This window comes from Triturus cristatus, chromosome 3_2, assembly GCF_964204655.1.
Source record: "Triturus cristatus chromosome 3_2, aTriCri1.1, whole genome shotgun sequence".
Taxonomy (NCBI): Eukaryota; Metazoa; Chordata; class Amphibia; order Caudata; family Salamandridae; genus Triturus; species Triturus cristatus.
This window is the reverse complement of record NC_140584.1, coordinates 1,184,869,518-1,184,886,179: the sequence shown is the minus strand read 5'-3', so window position 1 is coordinate 1,184,886,179 and position 16,662 is coordinate 1,184,869,518. Positions and strand designations below refer to the sequence as shown.

The following is a 16,662-nucleotide window of genomic DNA, read 5'->3' as shown; positions in this document are numbered from 1 at the left end:
GGATGATGTAATATAGGTCCATTGATCAATCATGGAGCCTTTCCCCACCTGGCGCTGTTCACTCTCCTTTATTATTACATTGGCAGCATTTATAATTTCTTCATGTTAATCCGTGTGTCATACCAGTCTCTTCAGATTGTAAGAAAAATGGACCATATTAAGGCGATCCTTAGATCTAGGATTACTATTTATTGGCAATTGTAATATAAATGTCTGAGGATTGTGCTCACTCTCAAGCCGAGGGATCACCATATATTCAACAAATTTTGAACTTCAATTTCCTGAAATAAAACTATAGTCAATAATTGAGCCTTGTTTAAAAGATTCAAAAGAGGGGACTGGCCTGGATTTGCTCTAGGAGTTTTCTTCAACCCGAGCTTGTGCATATTATCACAACACTTTTGCAACACTGCTACCCTTTCGGATTAAGGAGTCTAAGGCGCGCAGAAGCAAGTTAAAATCACAAGAAATTATAAAACCAGCGTCTGGGTGCCGGATTAATAATGAATTTAATTTATTCCATAGAGTGTACAACTGGGTCACCTTATTTGCCCACGCACTTAAATAAACATAAAGTATTATTACTTTAAGGCTCTTCCACTGTAGTAATAGGCATTGAGACCAATCGATCTGCAAATCAACTACTTTGACCACTATGTTTAATCCGGCCACGATATAACGTGAGAGACCGCACTTCACACGTCCTGATTTATTAGTGCGTGCTGCCAGGAGATGGGACTCATGGAACCCAAGCAGCGGCGTGGCTTCTTCTCTCCATCTTTCTTGGAACAATAAAATTGCTAAAGAATTTTAAAATGACATAGTCTCTGGGTCGGCCAATCAATGGGCCAGGAACAGATCCTCCTTTGCAGATCCTCCATCTACAACTGGCAGGATCCAGCTCTCACCACCAGTTGGCACGTTTGCGAGGGTAGCTGGAAGCCAAGACCAGTCCATAATCACACTTTGTTTTTAGGTAGCGATTCACGGGTACGGACTCCTTTTAGAGCGTTGGTAATGGGCAGACCTGCGTTGGATGCTGGTTTTTGGGATGGACCAGTGGCTCCTCTGGTAGAGGATTTAACTTTTTACCTTCAACCTTATTTCTATCTTTTTTCACTTTTGGGGCTGATGCCTCTAGAATGGAGGGATATTTTAATCGGGTGCAATTAATAACCTCAATGCCACATTCCTCAAAGTAGGAGCTTAAATCTAAAATTCTATTCATGAGTAGAGCAGGTTGTTATGGTAGACTCACGAGTCGAGTTAAAGTGTATTTGTTTGACCTGAACTGAAAGGAGATCAGTCTAAAGGAAAGATAAACTAGGGATGGTGGAAATAAGTTTTAGGATTCGGCTCCTATTTAGACGATTGTGACTGCCCCTAGATCCATACAAAGGATAAAAGACGGATCTCACACTGCTTGAGGTTTCTTTTTCCGACATAACCCTTAACAATGATGATGGGCCTGCTTAACTATCATTCGCTAAGTAATTCATTTGATGTTGTGTGCAAAGCTGCAGGCTTGAGGATAAACGGGGCTTAATCATGTCGGCTCTGCAATCCACATGCATGAACTGGGTGACATGGCCTTGAGGCAGAAGCATAGCCTCATTAGGAGCTATGAGTTCAGTATTGGGCTGCGGGTTATAGACTATATAACTACTAACATTTCCAAGGCTCTGCTTTCTTCCATTCCCACGCAGAGACATACTAACTCGCTTAAACTCAACTCCATTGTTATGGGTGACAATATCAGAAACTGCTGTTTCAGAGCGAAGGGTCTTGTCTGGCTGTGACAGCAATGAATGTCACTCATCAGTCACTCTCTGACATGCCTTCCCTCTCTGTCCTGCTCCCTCTTTTCAGTTACTAGCACTCCCATGTCTCTGTCACTGCTTCCCACTCTTTCTTGGTGCTAGATTCTCACTTCTTTGTTATGTTATGTTAATGAATTTTATAAAGCGCGACAGCTGCCCCAGCAAAGAGGCGTCCCGGTGCTGACAGCAATGAGGTGGACAAGATCAAGGAAGGGCCCCAGGGAGGCCTACGAAGTGGGAAAGAGAAAGGCTTTGATGGCTTTCCTGAATTCTAGGTAATTGTTAAGGCCACGAATGTGGGCAGGCAGCGTGTTACAAAGAATGGCCGCCCTGTGCCGGAAAGAACGATCTCCGGCGCGAACCCTCCTAACCCGGGGAACCACCACCAGGTGCTGTCCCATGGAACGGAACTGGCGAGAGGGAACATAGGGTAGAAGCAGGTCGCCAGAATACCAGGAGAGGCAGATTTCAGGACTTTGAAGGCTATACAGAGAGCCTTGAACTCAATCCGCCTGGCCACCGGCAGCCAGTGGAGACGGTGAATAGTGTTAGTCACCGAGCAGGCTCTGCGCAAACTGAGGAGAGATCTTGCGGCCGCATTCTGTACTCTCTGTAGCCTATGTATTTCTGTCTAGCTTGCTCCCAGATACAGTGAGCTAGCGTAATCAAGTCTAGACATGATCAAGGCCTGAATGATGATCTGCCTGGTGGGGGCATCAAAGAAGCCCAGGATGGGTTTGAGTCCTAGCAACAGCCCGAAACAGGTTCCAGCCACCTTTTTAGTTTGGGACTGGAAGTAGAGGGAAGCATCCATCCAAACCCCTAAGTTCTTCACTGCCTGCTTGGGGTAGGGGGCAGTGCCTAGGCTCTTAGGACACCAGAGCTCGTTCCATAGATCATGGTCCTTTCCCACCAACAACACCTCCGACTTGTTAGCGTTCAGTTGGAGATAGTTGGCAGTCAGCCACTCGGCGACTGCCGCAAGATCACTTTGAAACTTAAGAGCGTCCTGCTTAGAGTCGCTCGAGAGAGCCACCACCAGCTGTGTGTCATCAGCGTAGGAGACCATGGTCAGCCCTCTGCTCTTGGCTACTACAGCCAGAGGTTGTACGTATAAATTGAAAAGCAGAGGGCTCAGGGAGGAGTCCTGTGGCACCCCTTGCTTGATGGGAAAGATGCCAGAGGCGAAGGGGGGAGCTATCACCTGAAACATCCTATCAGCAAGGAATGAGGCGAGCCACTTAAGGGCTGAGCCTACAATTCCAGCCTCCTCCAGGTGTCGCAACAGAATGGCGTGGGACACAGTATCAAACGCGGCACTGAGATCCAGAAGGATCAGTGCCGACATCTGCCCTTCATCCAAAGCTGTCCAAAGGTGTTCTGTCACAGGCAGGAGCGCCGCGTCTGTGCTGTGGCCAGGGCGAAAGCCATTTTAGGAGGAGTCTAAACTGTTGTTGGTCCATGGGTTGGATTTTGATTTGCGATTCGTAGACAACCGAGAGAGGAGTTGGCCTAACGGCTAGGGCGCTCGACCTCGGACCTGGGGGAACTAGGTTCGAGTCTCGGTAACGACACCAAACCTCCTGTGATTCTGGGCAAATCACTTAATCTCCCCGTGCCCAAAAAAATAAAAAAAATAATGAATGTGTGTCCTCATGTAACATAACTGGTGCTATGTAAAGCGCTCCGATACCTGATTGGATTCGGGTCAAGTTTGCGCTATATAAAACTCGGCTAAAAAAAAAAAAAAAATTATCAGGAATCAGGCTATCCGACGGCTGGTTAATCCAATCGGTAAAGACCGAATTAGCTTCATTGGGGCCAGCTGGTAGAACTGGGATGGTGGCAAAGAGGTGGGTTTGGAATTGGTCCAGTTCAGTTTATGCCAAGGGCGTTTGAGGAAGGGCGTTTTGTCTAAATTACGCGCTGGTACGAGGCCCTGAATGGACATGGGGACCAGATAGTGATCAGACCATCCCATCGGGACAGGGGGTCGGACATTAAGGGAAGGTATATTTGTGAAAACTGGGTCCAACAGGTGGCCAGCCACATGTGTAGGTCCTGAGACCCGTTGATCGAGCTGACAAGCGGCAAGATCGGCCACAAAATTAGCCACATCGGAGTCAGAGTGGTTATCCAAATGCAGGATAAGATCTCCTGTGACTGTAAAATTCGAGGCATTAACCGCCAGGGCACTAACTGTCTCGATAAAGACTTTTGATGGACCCAGAGGTCAGTAAACTAGCAAGCCTTTCATAGTGTAATTAGGATTAAGGGTAATTTTAAAACGAGCGCATTCGCAGCCGGTGATGGGTTGCTTTATGAAGGTGCAAAGGTAGCCGGTTTTAACAATTACCGCAATACCCCCGCCTCTCGTTTCCGTATTGAGGGTGTATATGTTATAACCCTCCGGGAGTGCGAGCCCTGGCTCAGCGACCATGTCCTCCGAGAGCCAGGTCTCTGTGAGAAACCGGACATCGGGGGACTCTGCTTCCAGAAGATTATGGACGTCGGCAAATTGTTTGGCTAGGGAACGGCAGTTAAGGTGGAGAATGGTTGTGTTTTTACTGGGGGGGGCAGCGAGGAGTTGCCGGGATGACAGACATGAAGCCACAACATTTGCAGCTGAAAGGACCCTCTAAGCCACCCATGCCAGATTGTTTGCACCTGCCAACCCACATCCTGATTGCTAGCAGCTCGTTCCGGGCATAGGTGTATCTCATTTTATCAGAATTGGCAGCACGTCTGGCGAAGGACTGGGGCGGAAGGGCGCAGACGGGCTTGCCTTTGGCGTAACAGCGGCGTGCCCGCTGCGCGTGTCCGCTGCGCGCGTCCGGGCTATCATGTAGTTTAAATATGCCCCCGATAGCGGAAGTGAGGGAAAAACGGCGGAGCCACGTCCCTCCACTCAATCAGCACAGGCTGCGGTGGACCGGGGACCGGCAGGGGGAAAGTGCAAATATGCAGTGAGTATTTACAAAAGTTAAAAGAAATGGTTTATGAGTTTAAAAACATAGTCAAAACACGTAGCAGCACAACAATCAAAGGCTAAAAAGCACAGTGGTGACCTTGCCGTGCAGGCGCACTTTCACCTATCGCTGCGCGGCCGGGCTATCATGTAGTTTAAATAAGCCCCCGGTAGCGGAAGTGAGGGAAAAAGGGCGGCACTACGTCCCTCCACTCAATCAGCACAGGTTGCGGTGGACCAGGGATCAGCGGGGAAAAAGTGCAGATATGCAGTGAGTAGTTCCAAAAGTTGAAAGAAATGGTTTACGAGTTTAAAAACATAGTCAAAACACGTAGCAGCACAACAATCAAAGGCTAAAAAGCACAGTGGTGACCTTGCCGTGCAGGCGCACTTTCACCTATCGCCTTTCTGTCTCTTTCTGTGCCCTTACTGTCAGTCTGCCATTCTTTCTTAAACAAAACTTTCTTTCAGGATCTCACCCCTTACCTGATAGTGCCCAATTTTATTCATAATCCCCTTTTTAAAACGACCCTATTTTTTTATCCTTCGCTCTCTGCCCTCTCTCATTCCCTCACTTATTTTTTTCTCTCCTCTCTTTCACATGTTATCTTCTTGTATTCTCCTAGGTGATGAAAGCGAGGGTGAATCGCATCTTCAGGACTAAGAGCCCCCCCAGCCAGAAGCCATCCGAGAGTATTTCAACCCTGGGAATGGACGACTTGAAGGAGCAGGTACTCATGAGAGATACTCTGGCCTCAGACACTCCACTGGAGTCTGGCCCGTTCCCCAGCACTGGCCTTATACACCAGCTATGTGTCACTCATTACTCGATAAATAATCTCAGGCACTTTATTGGAGTGTCTTTCACTTCCTGTCATTAACCCCATATACATCAGTGGTGTGTCACTCTTTCCCCCATCAATTACCTCTTTTACTACTTTAGAATTCAGTTGATTATTTCATGACTGGACGTGTGCAGTTCAATGAAGTCTGACTGATTGTCAAAGCAATGGCCTCATTAACGTCAAAGGAATCTCATGTCCTTGTTTTGATTCAATGTAGTCTTAACCATTCGTCATCTTCAATAGATTCTCACTCATTCATACACTTCAAGAGATTCTCACTGTCATTCTATTGAATAGATTCTTATTCATTCATACACGTCAATAAACTCTCACTCATTCATACACTTCAACAGATTTTCACTCAGTCATACACTTCAATAGATTCTTATTCATTCATACACGTCAATAAATTCTCACTCATTCATACACTTCAACAGATTCTCACTCATTCATATACTTCAATAGATTCTCACTCATTCATATACTTTAATAGATTCTTACTCATTCATATACTTCAACAGATTCTTACTAATTCATACACATCAATAAATTCTCACTCATTCATACACTTCAACAGATTCTCACTCATTCATATACTTCAATAGATTCTCACTCATTCTTATACTTTAATAGGTTCTCACTCATTCATACACTTCAATAGATTCTCACTCATTCATCCACTTCAATAGATTCTCACTCATCCATATACGTCAACAGATTCTCACTCATTCATATACTTCAACAGATTCTCACTTATTCATATACTTCAATACATTCTTACTCATTCATATACTTCAACAGATTCTTACTCATTGACACATGTCAATAGATTCCCACTCACTCATACACTTCAATAGATTCTCATTCATACACTTCAATAGATTCTCTCTCATCCATATACTTCAACAGATTCTCAGTCATTCATATTCTCCAAAAGATTCTCACTTGTTCATACATTTCTCTACAGTATTACACATTCATGCACTTCAACAGAGGTTTACTCTCTCACACAACTCAATGTACTTTCACTCATTCATACACTTCTATAATTTAACTCATTCATACAATTCAATGTAGTCTTGGTCGTAACCATTCGTACCCTTCAACAGATTCTCACTCATTCATCCACTTCAATAGATTCTCACTCATGCATATACGTCACTAGATTCTCACTCATTCATATACTTCAATAGATACTTACTCATTCATATACTTCAACAGATTCTTACTCATTCATACATGTCAACACAGTGAGCCAGTTGTACGACCTGTTTTTGCATACGTAAACGGGTTAGCGACCCGTTTGTGCAAGCAAAAACCTACTTAGCCATGCATAAAGACTATTTTGTGAGTCACAAAAAATTGCGACTCGCAAAAAAGTGTTTTGTGACTCGCTATTAGGAAAGGGCGTTCTCTTCCAAATAGCAACTCTCTACCCATGTATGAATGTTTTGCGACCGCAATTGCAGTCGCAAAACACTCGCAATTTACCGCCCTCTTCAAGAGGGTGGTAGTGGAGTCGCAAATGGGAAAGGGTTCCCAGGGGACTCCTTCCCCTTGGTGACTGACGTTATAAATATTTTTTAAGGGCAGGCAGTGGTCCCAGGGAGCACTAACTGCCCTTAAAAAATGAAACAAAAACGTTTCATTTTTTTTTTTTTAAATGCATCCCGTTTTCCTTTAAGTAAAACGGGCTGCATTTAAAGAAAAAAACACTACTTTATTGACAAGCAGTCACAGAGATGGAGGTCTGCTGAGCCCAGAAGGCCACCATCCCTTTGGGGTCGCACATTGCGAATGGCTCATTAATATTCATGAGCCTCGTATTTTGCGACACCCGTGGGAATTGCAATCAGTGTCTCTGACACTGTTGTACATTCCAAAGTGCCACTCGTAATTTGTGATTCGCAATTAAGTGCATATTGCGAGTCGCAATTTGGAATGGTCGTGCATCTGGCCCAGTATCACTCATTAAAGCACTTCAATGTAGTTTCACTCTTTCATCCAATTCTACAGTTTAATTCATTCATACATTTCATTGGAATTTCACTCATTCAATCACTTCAAGGGACTTTCACTCATTCATGCACTTCAGTAGAGTTCCCCTTATTCGTACACTTCAGTGGAGTTTCATTAATTCATGCACTTCCGTAGGGGTTCACTCTTTTCCACAGTACTGGCCTCATAAACTTTACTGATGTATCACTCATTCCGTGGTTCGTGGGAGGTGCACCTCACAGGGACCCTCTCATTCTCATATTAGGGACCTACAGCACTCTAAGGGATGGAGTGTCTCTCTCCCCCCTTGTCACCCGCACCATTGCGGTGTGGTCTATTCACTCCACCCCCAGCACTGCCTGTCTGCCTCCATGTCATGCTACATTCTCCTAAAGTGGCTGTGTCAGGGAGGCCAACATGTGCTCCTTGCTGCAAGGGTTGACCACTTCTAGCCACTATCATTGCAGAAGGATGCTGGTTACTTGGTCTGAGTTGAAAAGGTAGGCCTAGCTTAGGGTAGCTTCAATGAACATTTGTCACCTAGCTCAGAAGAGGTGTTATGGAGCAGACAGCCCACATTAGTAAACACAGCTTACTTCATCCCACTCAATCTGGCTTTCGGGCATCCTACTCCACCGAATCGGCTCTGCTCCTTTCCACGGAAATCATCTGCAAATATGTAGATGAGGGACAGACGGCGGCCTAAATTTTATTAGACCTAAGTGCCGCATTTGACACTGTGGCCCATCATACCCTACTCCACTGCCTTAGGAAAGGAGGTTTGGCAGGCCAAGCTTTGGAATGGTTGGAGTCCTTTTTGCGTGATCGTAGTTTCCAGGTGTCGCAGGTACCTTACTACTGTAAAAGTATTAAGCTGAAACAAGGGGTCCCACAGGGCACCACTCTCAGCCCCACTTTGTTTAATCTCTACGTCATGCCTTTGGCAGAGATTACTGAACAATTTGGGGTTAGTGTTGTGTCCTATGCTGACGACACACAATTGGTGGTGTCCCTAACACAAGCACATGAAAAGGCAGCCATCAGTTTTTCGACGTGCCGTCAAGAACTGGCGTCCTGGATGGCTAACAACTGCCTTAAATTGAATGGTAATAAAACTGAAGTGCTGGTGATAGGCAAAGCGTCATCGGTCTGGTCGTCAGCATGGTGGCCTCAGACACTGGGACCAACCCCCTCTCCCTGCGAGCAACCTAGGGATGTGGCTGGACACCAAGCTCTCTCTTGAGAACCACACTAGGCGAGTGTCAGGAACATGTTTTGGAGTTTTGTGCAGACTCCGAAAGACTTTAGATGTGCTGCCAATTACAGCAAGGAAAACTATGGTTCACGCTCTGGTGAAATCACGCTTGGATTATGGGAACGCACTTTATCTGGGAGCCAATACCAAATGTATACAGAGACTCCAACGCATTCAGAATGCAGCAGCGCGCCTCGTTCTGATGTTACCTAAGAGATCCCCTTCTAACAAGGCCTTGGCTTCCCTTCACTGGCTTCCGGTAAGGGAGCGAATTCTGTTTAAAGCTCTATGTGTGAGCCATCGTATCCTACAAAGAAAGGGGCCCACCTACCTGCACAACTTACTAACCCCTTATTCCCCGACCTGTCAACTGAGATCAAGCGGGAAGGGGCAGGTTAGCATTCCATCTATCAGGAGAGCAAGGATGGGTGGTCGCTCCTTTCGTTTTTTAGCAGCCAAGCACTGGAATAAACTCCCCCCTGGGCTCTGACTGGAGGCTTCGGAGACTATCTTCCGAAAGGAGTTAAAAACTTGGGGGCATATTATCAAGCACAGCATTAAAATAATCGCGACTTTAGCGGCAGAAAACTGCCGCTAAAGCGGCGATAATGGGCTTGATAATATGCCACAGAGAATTCCAATAGAAGCCCATGTTCACACCAGAACATGTGCTTCTATGGGAATTCACAAGGACATATTATCAAGCCCATTATCGCCGCTTTAGCAGCAGTTTTCTGTCGCTAAAGCGGCGATAATTTTAACGCCGGTTCTTGATAATATGCCCCTTGGCTCTTTCCCTCTTTAAGCCCTCCTGTCTAACCGCTTTCTGCTTTCTCTGCCCTGTCCGGAATACGATCTTTCTGTACCGCAGCGCGGGGACACACTAGTCAGTGTAGCTAGGCGCTTTATAAATTTGTTTATTATTATTATTATTATTTAATGCATATCATTATATAGACAGGGTTATCATGTTAAAAGAAAACAGTACTTTATTTAATATATCTAGAGTACAGAACAGCGTAAATTAGGATGAATGATGTGTAACCCTAATCATTTGAAAGTAATTAAAATGTTCTGAGGGTTTGTTCCTTGCTCATGGACTGGTTGTGGGTACAAGAGTCCCCCTTGGTGGAGAAGGTAGTGGAAGGTCTGACTCATCGCCTAACAGGGGAGTAGAGGTCAGATGAGGTCCAACCCACAACCTTTATAGGCAGGAGCACAGTGGTCAGTCAGTTACTGAACCTATTCAGAGCCTCCCAACTCGAGGAGGCTTATGCACTTCTTGGGGGCATTCTTCCAGTGTTGAAGCTTAGCACTATTGGGGGCCACTGCTCCAGCCATAACAGCCATGAAAGGATGGAGGCGCCCACATTATGGATGGAGGCGCCCACATTAAGGATAGAGGTACCCACATCAAGGATGGAGACGCCCACATTAAGGATGGAGGCGCGTCCATTAAGGATGGAGGCGCCCACATTAAGGATGGAGACGCCCACATTAAGGATGGAGGCACCCCCATTAAGGATGGAGGCGCCCACATTAAGGATGTAGACCCCCACATTAAGGATGGAGGCGCCCACATTAAGGATGGAGCCCACATTAAGGATGAGGCGCCCACATTAAGGATGGAGGCACCCCCATTAAGGATGGAGGGGCCCACATTAAGGATGTAGACCCCCACATTAAGATTGAGGCGCTCCCATTAAGGATTGAGGCGCCCACATTAAATATGGAGGCACCCACATTAAGAATGGAGGCGCCCCCATTAAGGATGGGTGCGTCCACATTAAATATGGTGGCACCCCCATTAAGGATTAAGGATGGAGGTGCCCACATTAGGGATGGAGATGCCCACATTAAGGATGGAGACGCCCACATTAAGGAAGGAGGCGCCCCCATTAAGGATGGGGGCGTCCACATTAAATATGGAGGCACCCCCATTAAGGATTAAGGATGGAGGTGCCCACATTAAGGATGGAGATGCCCACATTAAATATGGAGGCGCCCACATTAAAAATGGAGGCACCCCCATTAAGGATGGGGCGCCCACATTAAATATGGAGGCACTCAATTTAAGGATGGAGGCGCCCCCATTAAGGATGGATGTGCCCACATTAAGGATGGAGATGCCCACATTAAGGATGGAGACGCCCACATTAAGGATGGAGGCACCCCCATTAAGGATGGATGTGCCCACATTAAGGATGGAGGCTCATCAAGGAGTTCATTCAACCATGCAGGGATATCATTTGCTCCAAGGAAGGACCTGCACACCTGGAAAGTCAGCTCATTTGTGCTTTGTTGCTGTTGCTCTTCACTGCCTCTTGTGAGGGGTCACTGGAGGGCTTAGAGGTGCTCTACACTGATCACGTTGTGCTCTGGCTCCTGTGGGTCTTCTTCAAAAGCTCCTGCAAGTTGTAGATGGTGCAGGCAGATAGGAATAGTGCAGCAGGGAGGAATCCAGGATTCGCTACCAGCTTTCTGAGATATGCAGAGAGTAGCCTATCACTTAGACAGACCAAAGGTCTACACAGAGCAGGTTGGTGCAAATCTTCAACATACTGTAGTCAAGCTCCAGCAAATAGCCTACTTTCGTAAGAGTTGGGCCATCAATCTACTGCCAGCCTGATGGCATGAAGTGTTGTGTGTCAATCAGGCAGAATGTATCTTTCAAGGCTTTCTTCCAGAGTACAGTATCAGAGGCTGGCTTAAATTGGATTTCCTTAGTGTATTCTAGATCCAGGCCAGACAGGAAAAATACAACATCTAATAAGGAGTCTTGATTTGCTGTTAGTTGGCAAATTTCTGTATTTTTCTCGCTCTCCCTTTGTGTAGCCTCAGGGGCTGAAGACTGTGAATTGTCCCCAGATAGTAGAGAAAGAGAAGGAGTGAAGGTGGCTTCAGCACGGATCTTTAAAATAGCTGTTCTCTGAAACAAGGAGACATCATGGCATTTTGAGCCACTTGGAACACAAACCCGGAAGGGAGAGACGTCCTAGAGAAGGATGGAACTACTTTCTCTCACATTGTTCATCTTCATGTCACAGATACACCGTGATTTACAGGGCACATCCCACCACACAGTCACGGTCCTTACACACTCCAGGTGGGCCCCCTGACTGGAACTGGTGAACATTTACATGCAGAGTAATAAGACCTCGCCCTGCTGCACTCTCAGTTACAAGCAAGGTGTACCATGAAAAACTAGATTACCAGGGGAGAATACCAGCTGCTCACAAAAAAATGAGTGTCTGCAAGCAGCCAGGAACCTTCACTAAATGGGGCTGGGGGAAGATGCCCCCTCGCGGACAACAGTGAGGGATCCTTTTTGGCCCACCCTGCCCAGCAGCAGCTTTGGCCTTTCCTATGGAACACTGGAGATGGTGAACAGGTGATGCCTTAGAATAGGGATCACATGAACTACTAAGGAGGAAGCACAGATGGCCTAGCACTTAGAGCTGCCCCCTTTGGATCCTTAGAACAGGTTTGAATCCCTCAGCACTTCACTCAACTTTGTGTGATTCTGGGCAAATCATAAGGGGTCGATTTATTTCCTTGCGGATAGTCCGCTCTCCCACTAGAGCCACTTAGTGAGTTACTCTGTCGCCCTGGTGGAAGGACCGCCCGCCATATTTATAAAGCTTTGCCAGCAACTGCTTTCACAGCGGTCCCTGGCAATGCGTTTCACGGTTTGGTGCCGGGCTCCATCGACATGACGGATCCCTGCACCAAAGAGATTTCTTTTTTTTATTTTCAAAATGAAAATCTTAAAACAGGATTTTCTTTTCATGTGGGGAGCAGAATTACAGGTCTGCCTCTGACGACTCTTACTCCACAGGCCGGTCAGAGGGGTTCAATCACGACTGAGATCGATTTGTTTCCGCCATGAGTACACCATTGGTCTGCTCGCATCTAAATCGGGTGGGCTGAGCATTATCTTGGAGGGAAGCATACTCCGTCGCAGGCCCTTAAAGTCCCTAAGCCCACAAATGTGAAATGCAATGAGTATTGGTGTGATCCGCACTTGATGGACATGAACCTGTAGATCGTCTCCTAACCCCTCGGGTAATGTACAGTTCTATGCTGCTTCTGAGCTAGGTTTGCGCTATTTAAATACAAACTCATACATACATACATACATACATACATACATACATACATACATACATACATACATAGAGGAACTCAAGGGCAAAAAGCCAAAAACCTGCAGGATGGCATAGCCAGAGCAAGCAGCTGTAGCCATTCTTCCCAACACATGACTTCCATGGGTGACCAGGCTGCTGCCGCTCTTCATGGCCGTGTCCAGGGCTTTCATCAGGCAGCTGGGTTACTGAAGCCATACATGTGCCGGCACCTGCAGCGTGTTTTCCATTATCAAACAATATTTGATTCTGAAGTACTTGCTTGACACTCATCTAGAGCTTGTTGCGAAGCAATCAAGGACAGGAAAGCCAAAAAGGGCAGTCAGGTTCCATAAGTGCATTCCCAATTCCAATTATGCAAATTGAAATTTACATCAAAAGTTTTTGCTGTGAATTTTCAAAGTCATGTGCATATCTTAAGTCCTGTGAATTGATGGATCATTTGTGCAGTTGGTCATAGATAAGGATATGATTGAGTCTGAATATATATGCCCTTTGCAAATGAGCACTCTGTATTTATGTCGCTTTATCCTTCGTCTCTTCCAGAGTTCCTGTGAGGCACTGGGAAGACATCCAGAAGGACCTTACGCTACTACCATGCTACCGAATCACCACCACCATCACCACTACACCCGTCAGGGAGTTTTCGAGGACTTTGCTTGCTAGTAATGAAGTGGAGCAGATACGAAGGCCTGATCTCTGGTGTGTCTTGGCCTCAGCTCCTGACACAGGCTTATGGATGCTCAAGAACCAAAAGCAACCCTGTCTACAGACAACCATCCACCCTGAAAACCAGAGTCAGGCACCAGCCTTCCAACTGAGAGGTCCCACGGGTCGTGTGAACATGGCACCCGCAGGCAACTGGGCTCAGAGATCTTCCAAACTGAGAAAAGAAGACTCACAACTTGAGTGGCAAGACTCAAGGGGTGGAGAACATCCTACCACCAGTACATAGACAATGGGTAGATGTTACTCCAGGAGCAGGACTGTCGGCATTTTTTAAAAGGGGCACCAACCTGCATCCCGCACCTCTGGTATGTTTTTCAAAAAACGCCAAAGACTCCACCCCCAGAGAAGGATGGTTCACCCCTCGCCCGCTCAGAGGTCACCCAGCCTCATCTTGAAGCACACAAACTACAGAGCCTCTCGCCCTTAAAGAAACTGGAACTTAGACGAAGGCACTGGTTGGACCATCCGGTATCCTTGCAGCTGGTCTTGTACAGTAGCAGGCTCTTCCCAATATAAACTTCCTTTGTAAAAAATAAATATCTTTCTTCTAGTATGTAACATAACATTAACCGTTGAGAATGTGCTCCTTATTTCAAAGTTGCATCACCCAAATAACAAGGGTTGGCATGAGGATGAGTTGGTGTGGGCTATTCGATGGGAGGGAGGTGAGTGGTTTCTGTAAATGGGAAGCCCTCTAAGAAAAGCTGTGAGGAGATACTACTAATTATGAAAGATAGCGCTGGCTGCCAGGACTTCATCTACTGGGGTTGGGATCTTCATATGCTGAACAAGTTTGCAGAAGACACACATTTCAGACCTCCGTGGAGCACATATAAGAGACAGATGGAAGCTGCTCCAGAACACAGTGTCAATGTTCATGATGTTATAATGGACTTAGAACAGGGAAAACAGAATTCAACCGGGATTTAAAAAAAACTAGTAATGCAGATTCATCCTTTGTCTTGAAGATAGACCTTTGGCTATAAGGTCTGCTCTTCTATGCCCAGCTTGAGAAAGGGGACCAAGGTGTTTGATTAAACTTAGAGTCCTCCCTCTGATGCCCACAAACTTGTGTCCTTCCACTAAGCCACTGCAGTTCATATAGGGCCCTCCTTTTGAACTCGCCACTTCTCAGGTTCATCTTATACAGAGCAGTAAAAAATATTACACATTACTATTCTAGGGAGTGTTATTCCCAAAAGGGTTTTTGGCAACTGGAAGCCCAGAGTTGTGAGAGTTGTGAGATTCCACGATCAGTGAATTAACAGAATGAGAGCGCAGCTCACCACAGAGGTTGGCATGCGTCTGGGTTGGGCACCGGAAAGAGATGAGTACAGGTCCTGCAGTGGGGGCAGAACCTTGCTTGACTTCTTAGAGAAAACATGGTGTTCTGGGTACACACCTTGCTTGCTAATTGCTTGGTTTTAAAGTGTATCTTCTGAAGTAATAGGAAACACATAGTGGCCTGTGGTGGGGTGGGGACGAGGTGGCATTCCATAGCATTTCCCTACACCTTGAAGGTGGTTCTCTTGTCCACCTGGAGCAGGTGAAGGTGTATCAGGTGGTAGTATCTTCAAGACAAGGGCCTGATGATGGCTGAAACACAAAATCTTTATGCCGAAACATGGCTGCCAGGAGCGGGGTAGTTTATGACTATACATCACTGTGGTTACTGCCACATTAGACTATATCTGTATGTGTTGTAAAAGTAATAGGAGCAAGCAGCTCTAGCACTGGGAATAAATGTTCTTGTGTGCAACCAGAATGCCAAGCAGTGATGCTCCACTTCATCACCACTATATATAGAGTGCACACCTAGCTATATGTTATGCTATGTTAGTTTAACTTATATAGCGCCCGAATCACCCCGGGAGGGGTATCTCGGTGCAGTAAGTGCAGAAATGTGAGCACAACGTTAGAAGGGAGAGACGAAGCATGGAGAGCTGCAGAGAGAGAAGAGGCATACGGAGAATGAGGGCGAAGGGCACGAATGTCAGAAGAAGTAGGGCCCAGGGATGCGGGGAATGGTGAATTGGCAAATGGGCAGGAAACATCAGCATGTTTTAAGGCTGTGGACAGACGGATAGCATCAGAGAACAGGAAAAGAAGGATACACTGATTTACAGGGTGAAGGGACAGAAGGAAGTGGAGGTACAGAGCCCCAGTGTCCAAAAACAGCAGAAATAAGCTCTCATTACAGGGCACATGAAAAGAAGGATGGGACGCAGATTCTTGAAGTACAGGAACAGAGGAAGGAGGCACTGATGTTCATGGCACAGAAACAGGGGGAAGCACTGATTCAAACTGTGCAAGAACAGAAGTATGAGGTACAGATTAACATAGAAGAGGACCACAAGCATAAGGAAGAGATTTACAGGACACAGGCTCAAAAAGAGGAGGCACACCGGTTCACGTGTAACAGGACCTGCAGGAGGGCACACAGGTTCACATGTAAAAGAAACTGGGGGAGAGGACACAGGTTCACATGTAAAAGAAACTGCGGGAGAGGACACAGGTTCAAGAGTAACAGGATCAGCAGGAGTGGGCACAGGTTCACATGTAACAGGAACTGCAGGAGGGGGCACAGTTTCAAGAGTAACAGGAACAGCAGGAGGGGACACAGGTTCAAGAGTAACAGGAGCAGCAGGAGGGGACACAGGTTCACGATAAACAGCAGGAGGGAACACAGGTTCAAGAGTAACAGGATCAGCAGGAGGGGGTGATGCAGCGTGAAATTTTAAATCCTCCCTTCGTCATAGACCAAATATCACACTAACGCATTCACTCAATACATTCATTGGTGGGGCCCATAACACCAACACTCACACTTCATTAGTCTGCTCTTACGGGAGAGATGAGTGTTCCAAACGCTGACATGAAAGGAATACCTTATAACCTAAAC

At 46.3% G+C, this 16,662-nt stretch overlaps 1 protein-coding gene across 1 annotated transcript in view; it reads left to right on the top strand.

Annotated features, from left to right (window-relative positions):
- LOC146859403 (acid-sensing ion channel 4-like) overlaps positions 1-14,327 on the top strand; it is a 166,431-nt gene extending 152,104 nt beyond the window's left edge. Inside the window, exons 9-10 of the mRNA XM_085650101.1 lie at positions 5,415-5,519; positions 13,578-14,327. Of these exons, the coding sequence (XP_085506227.1) occupies positions 5,415-5,519; positions 13,578-13,697 (225 nt within the window). The 3' untranslated portion in view covers positions 13,698-14,327. The remainder of the gene's footprint in view (positions 1-5,414; positions 5,520-13,577) is intronic.
- The last annotated feature ends 2,335 nt before the right edge of the window (positions 14,328-16,662 follow it).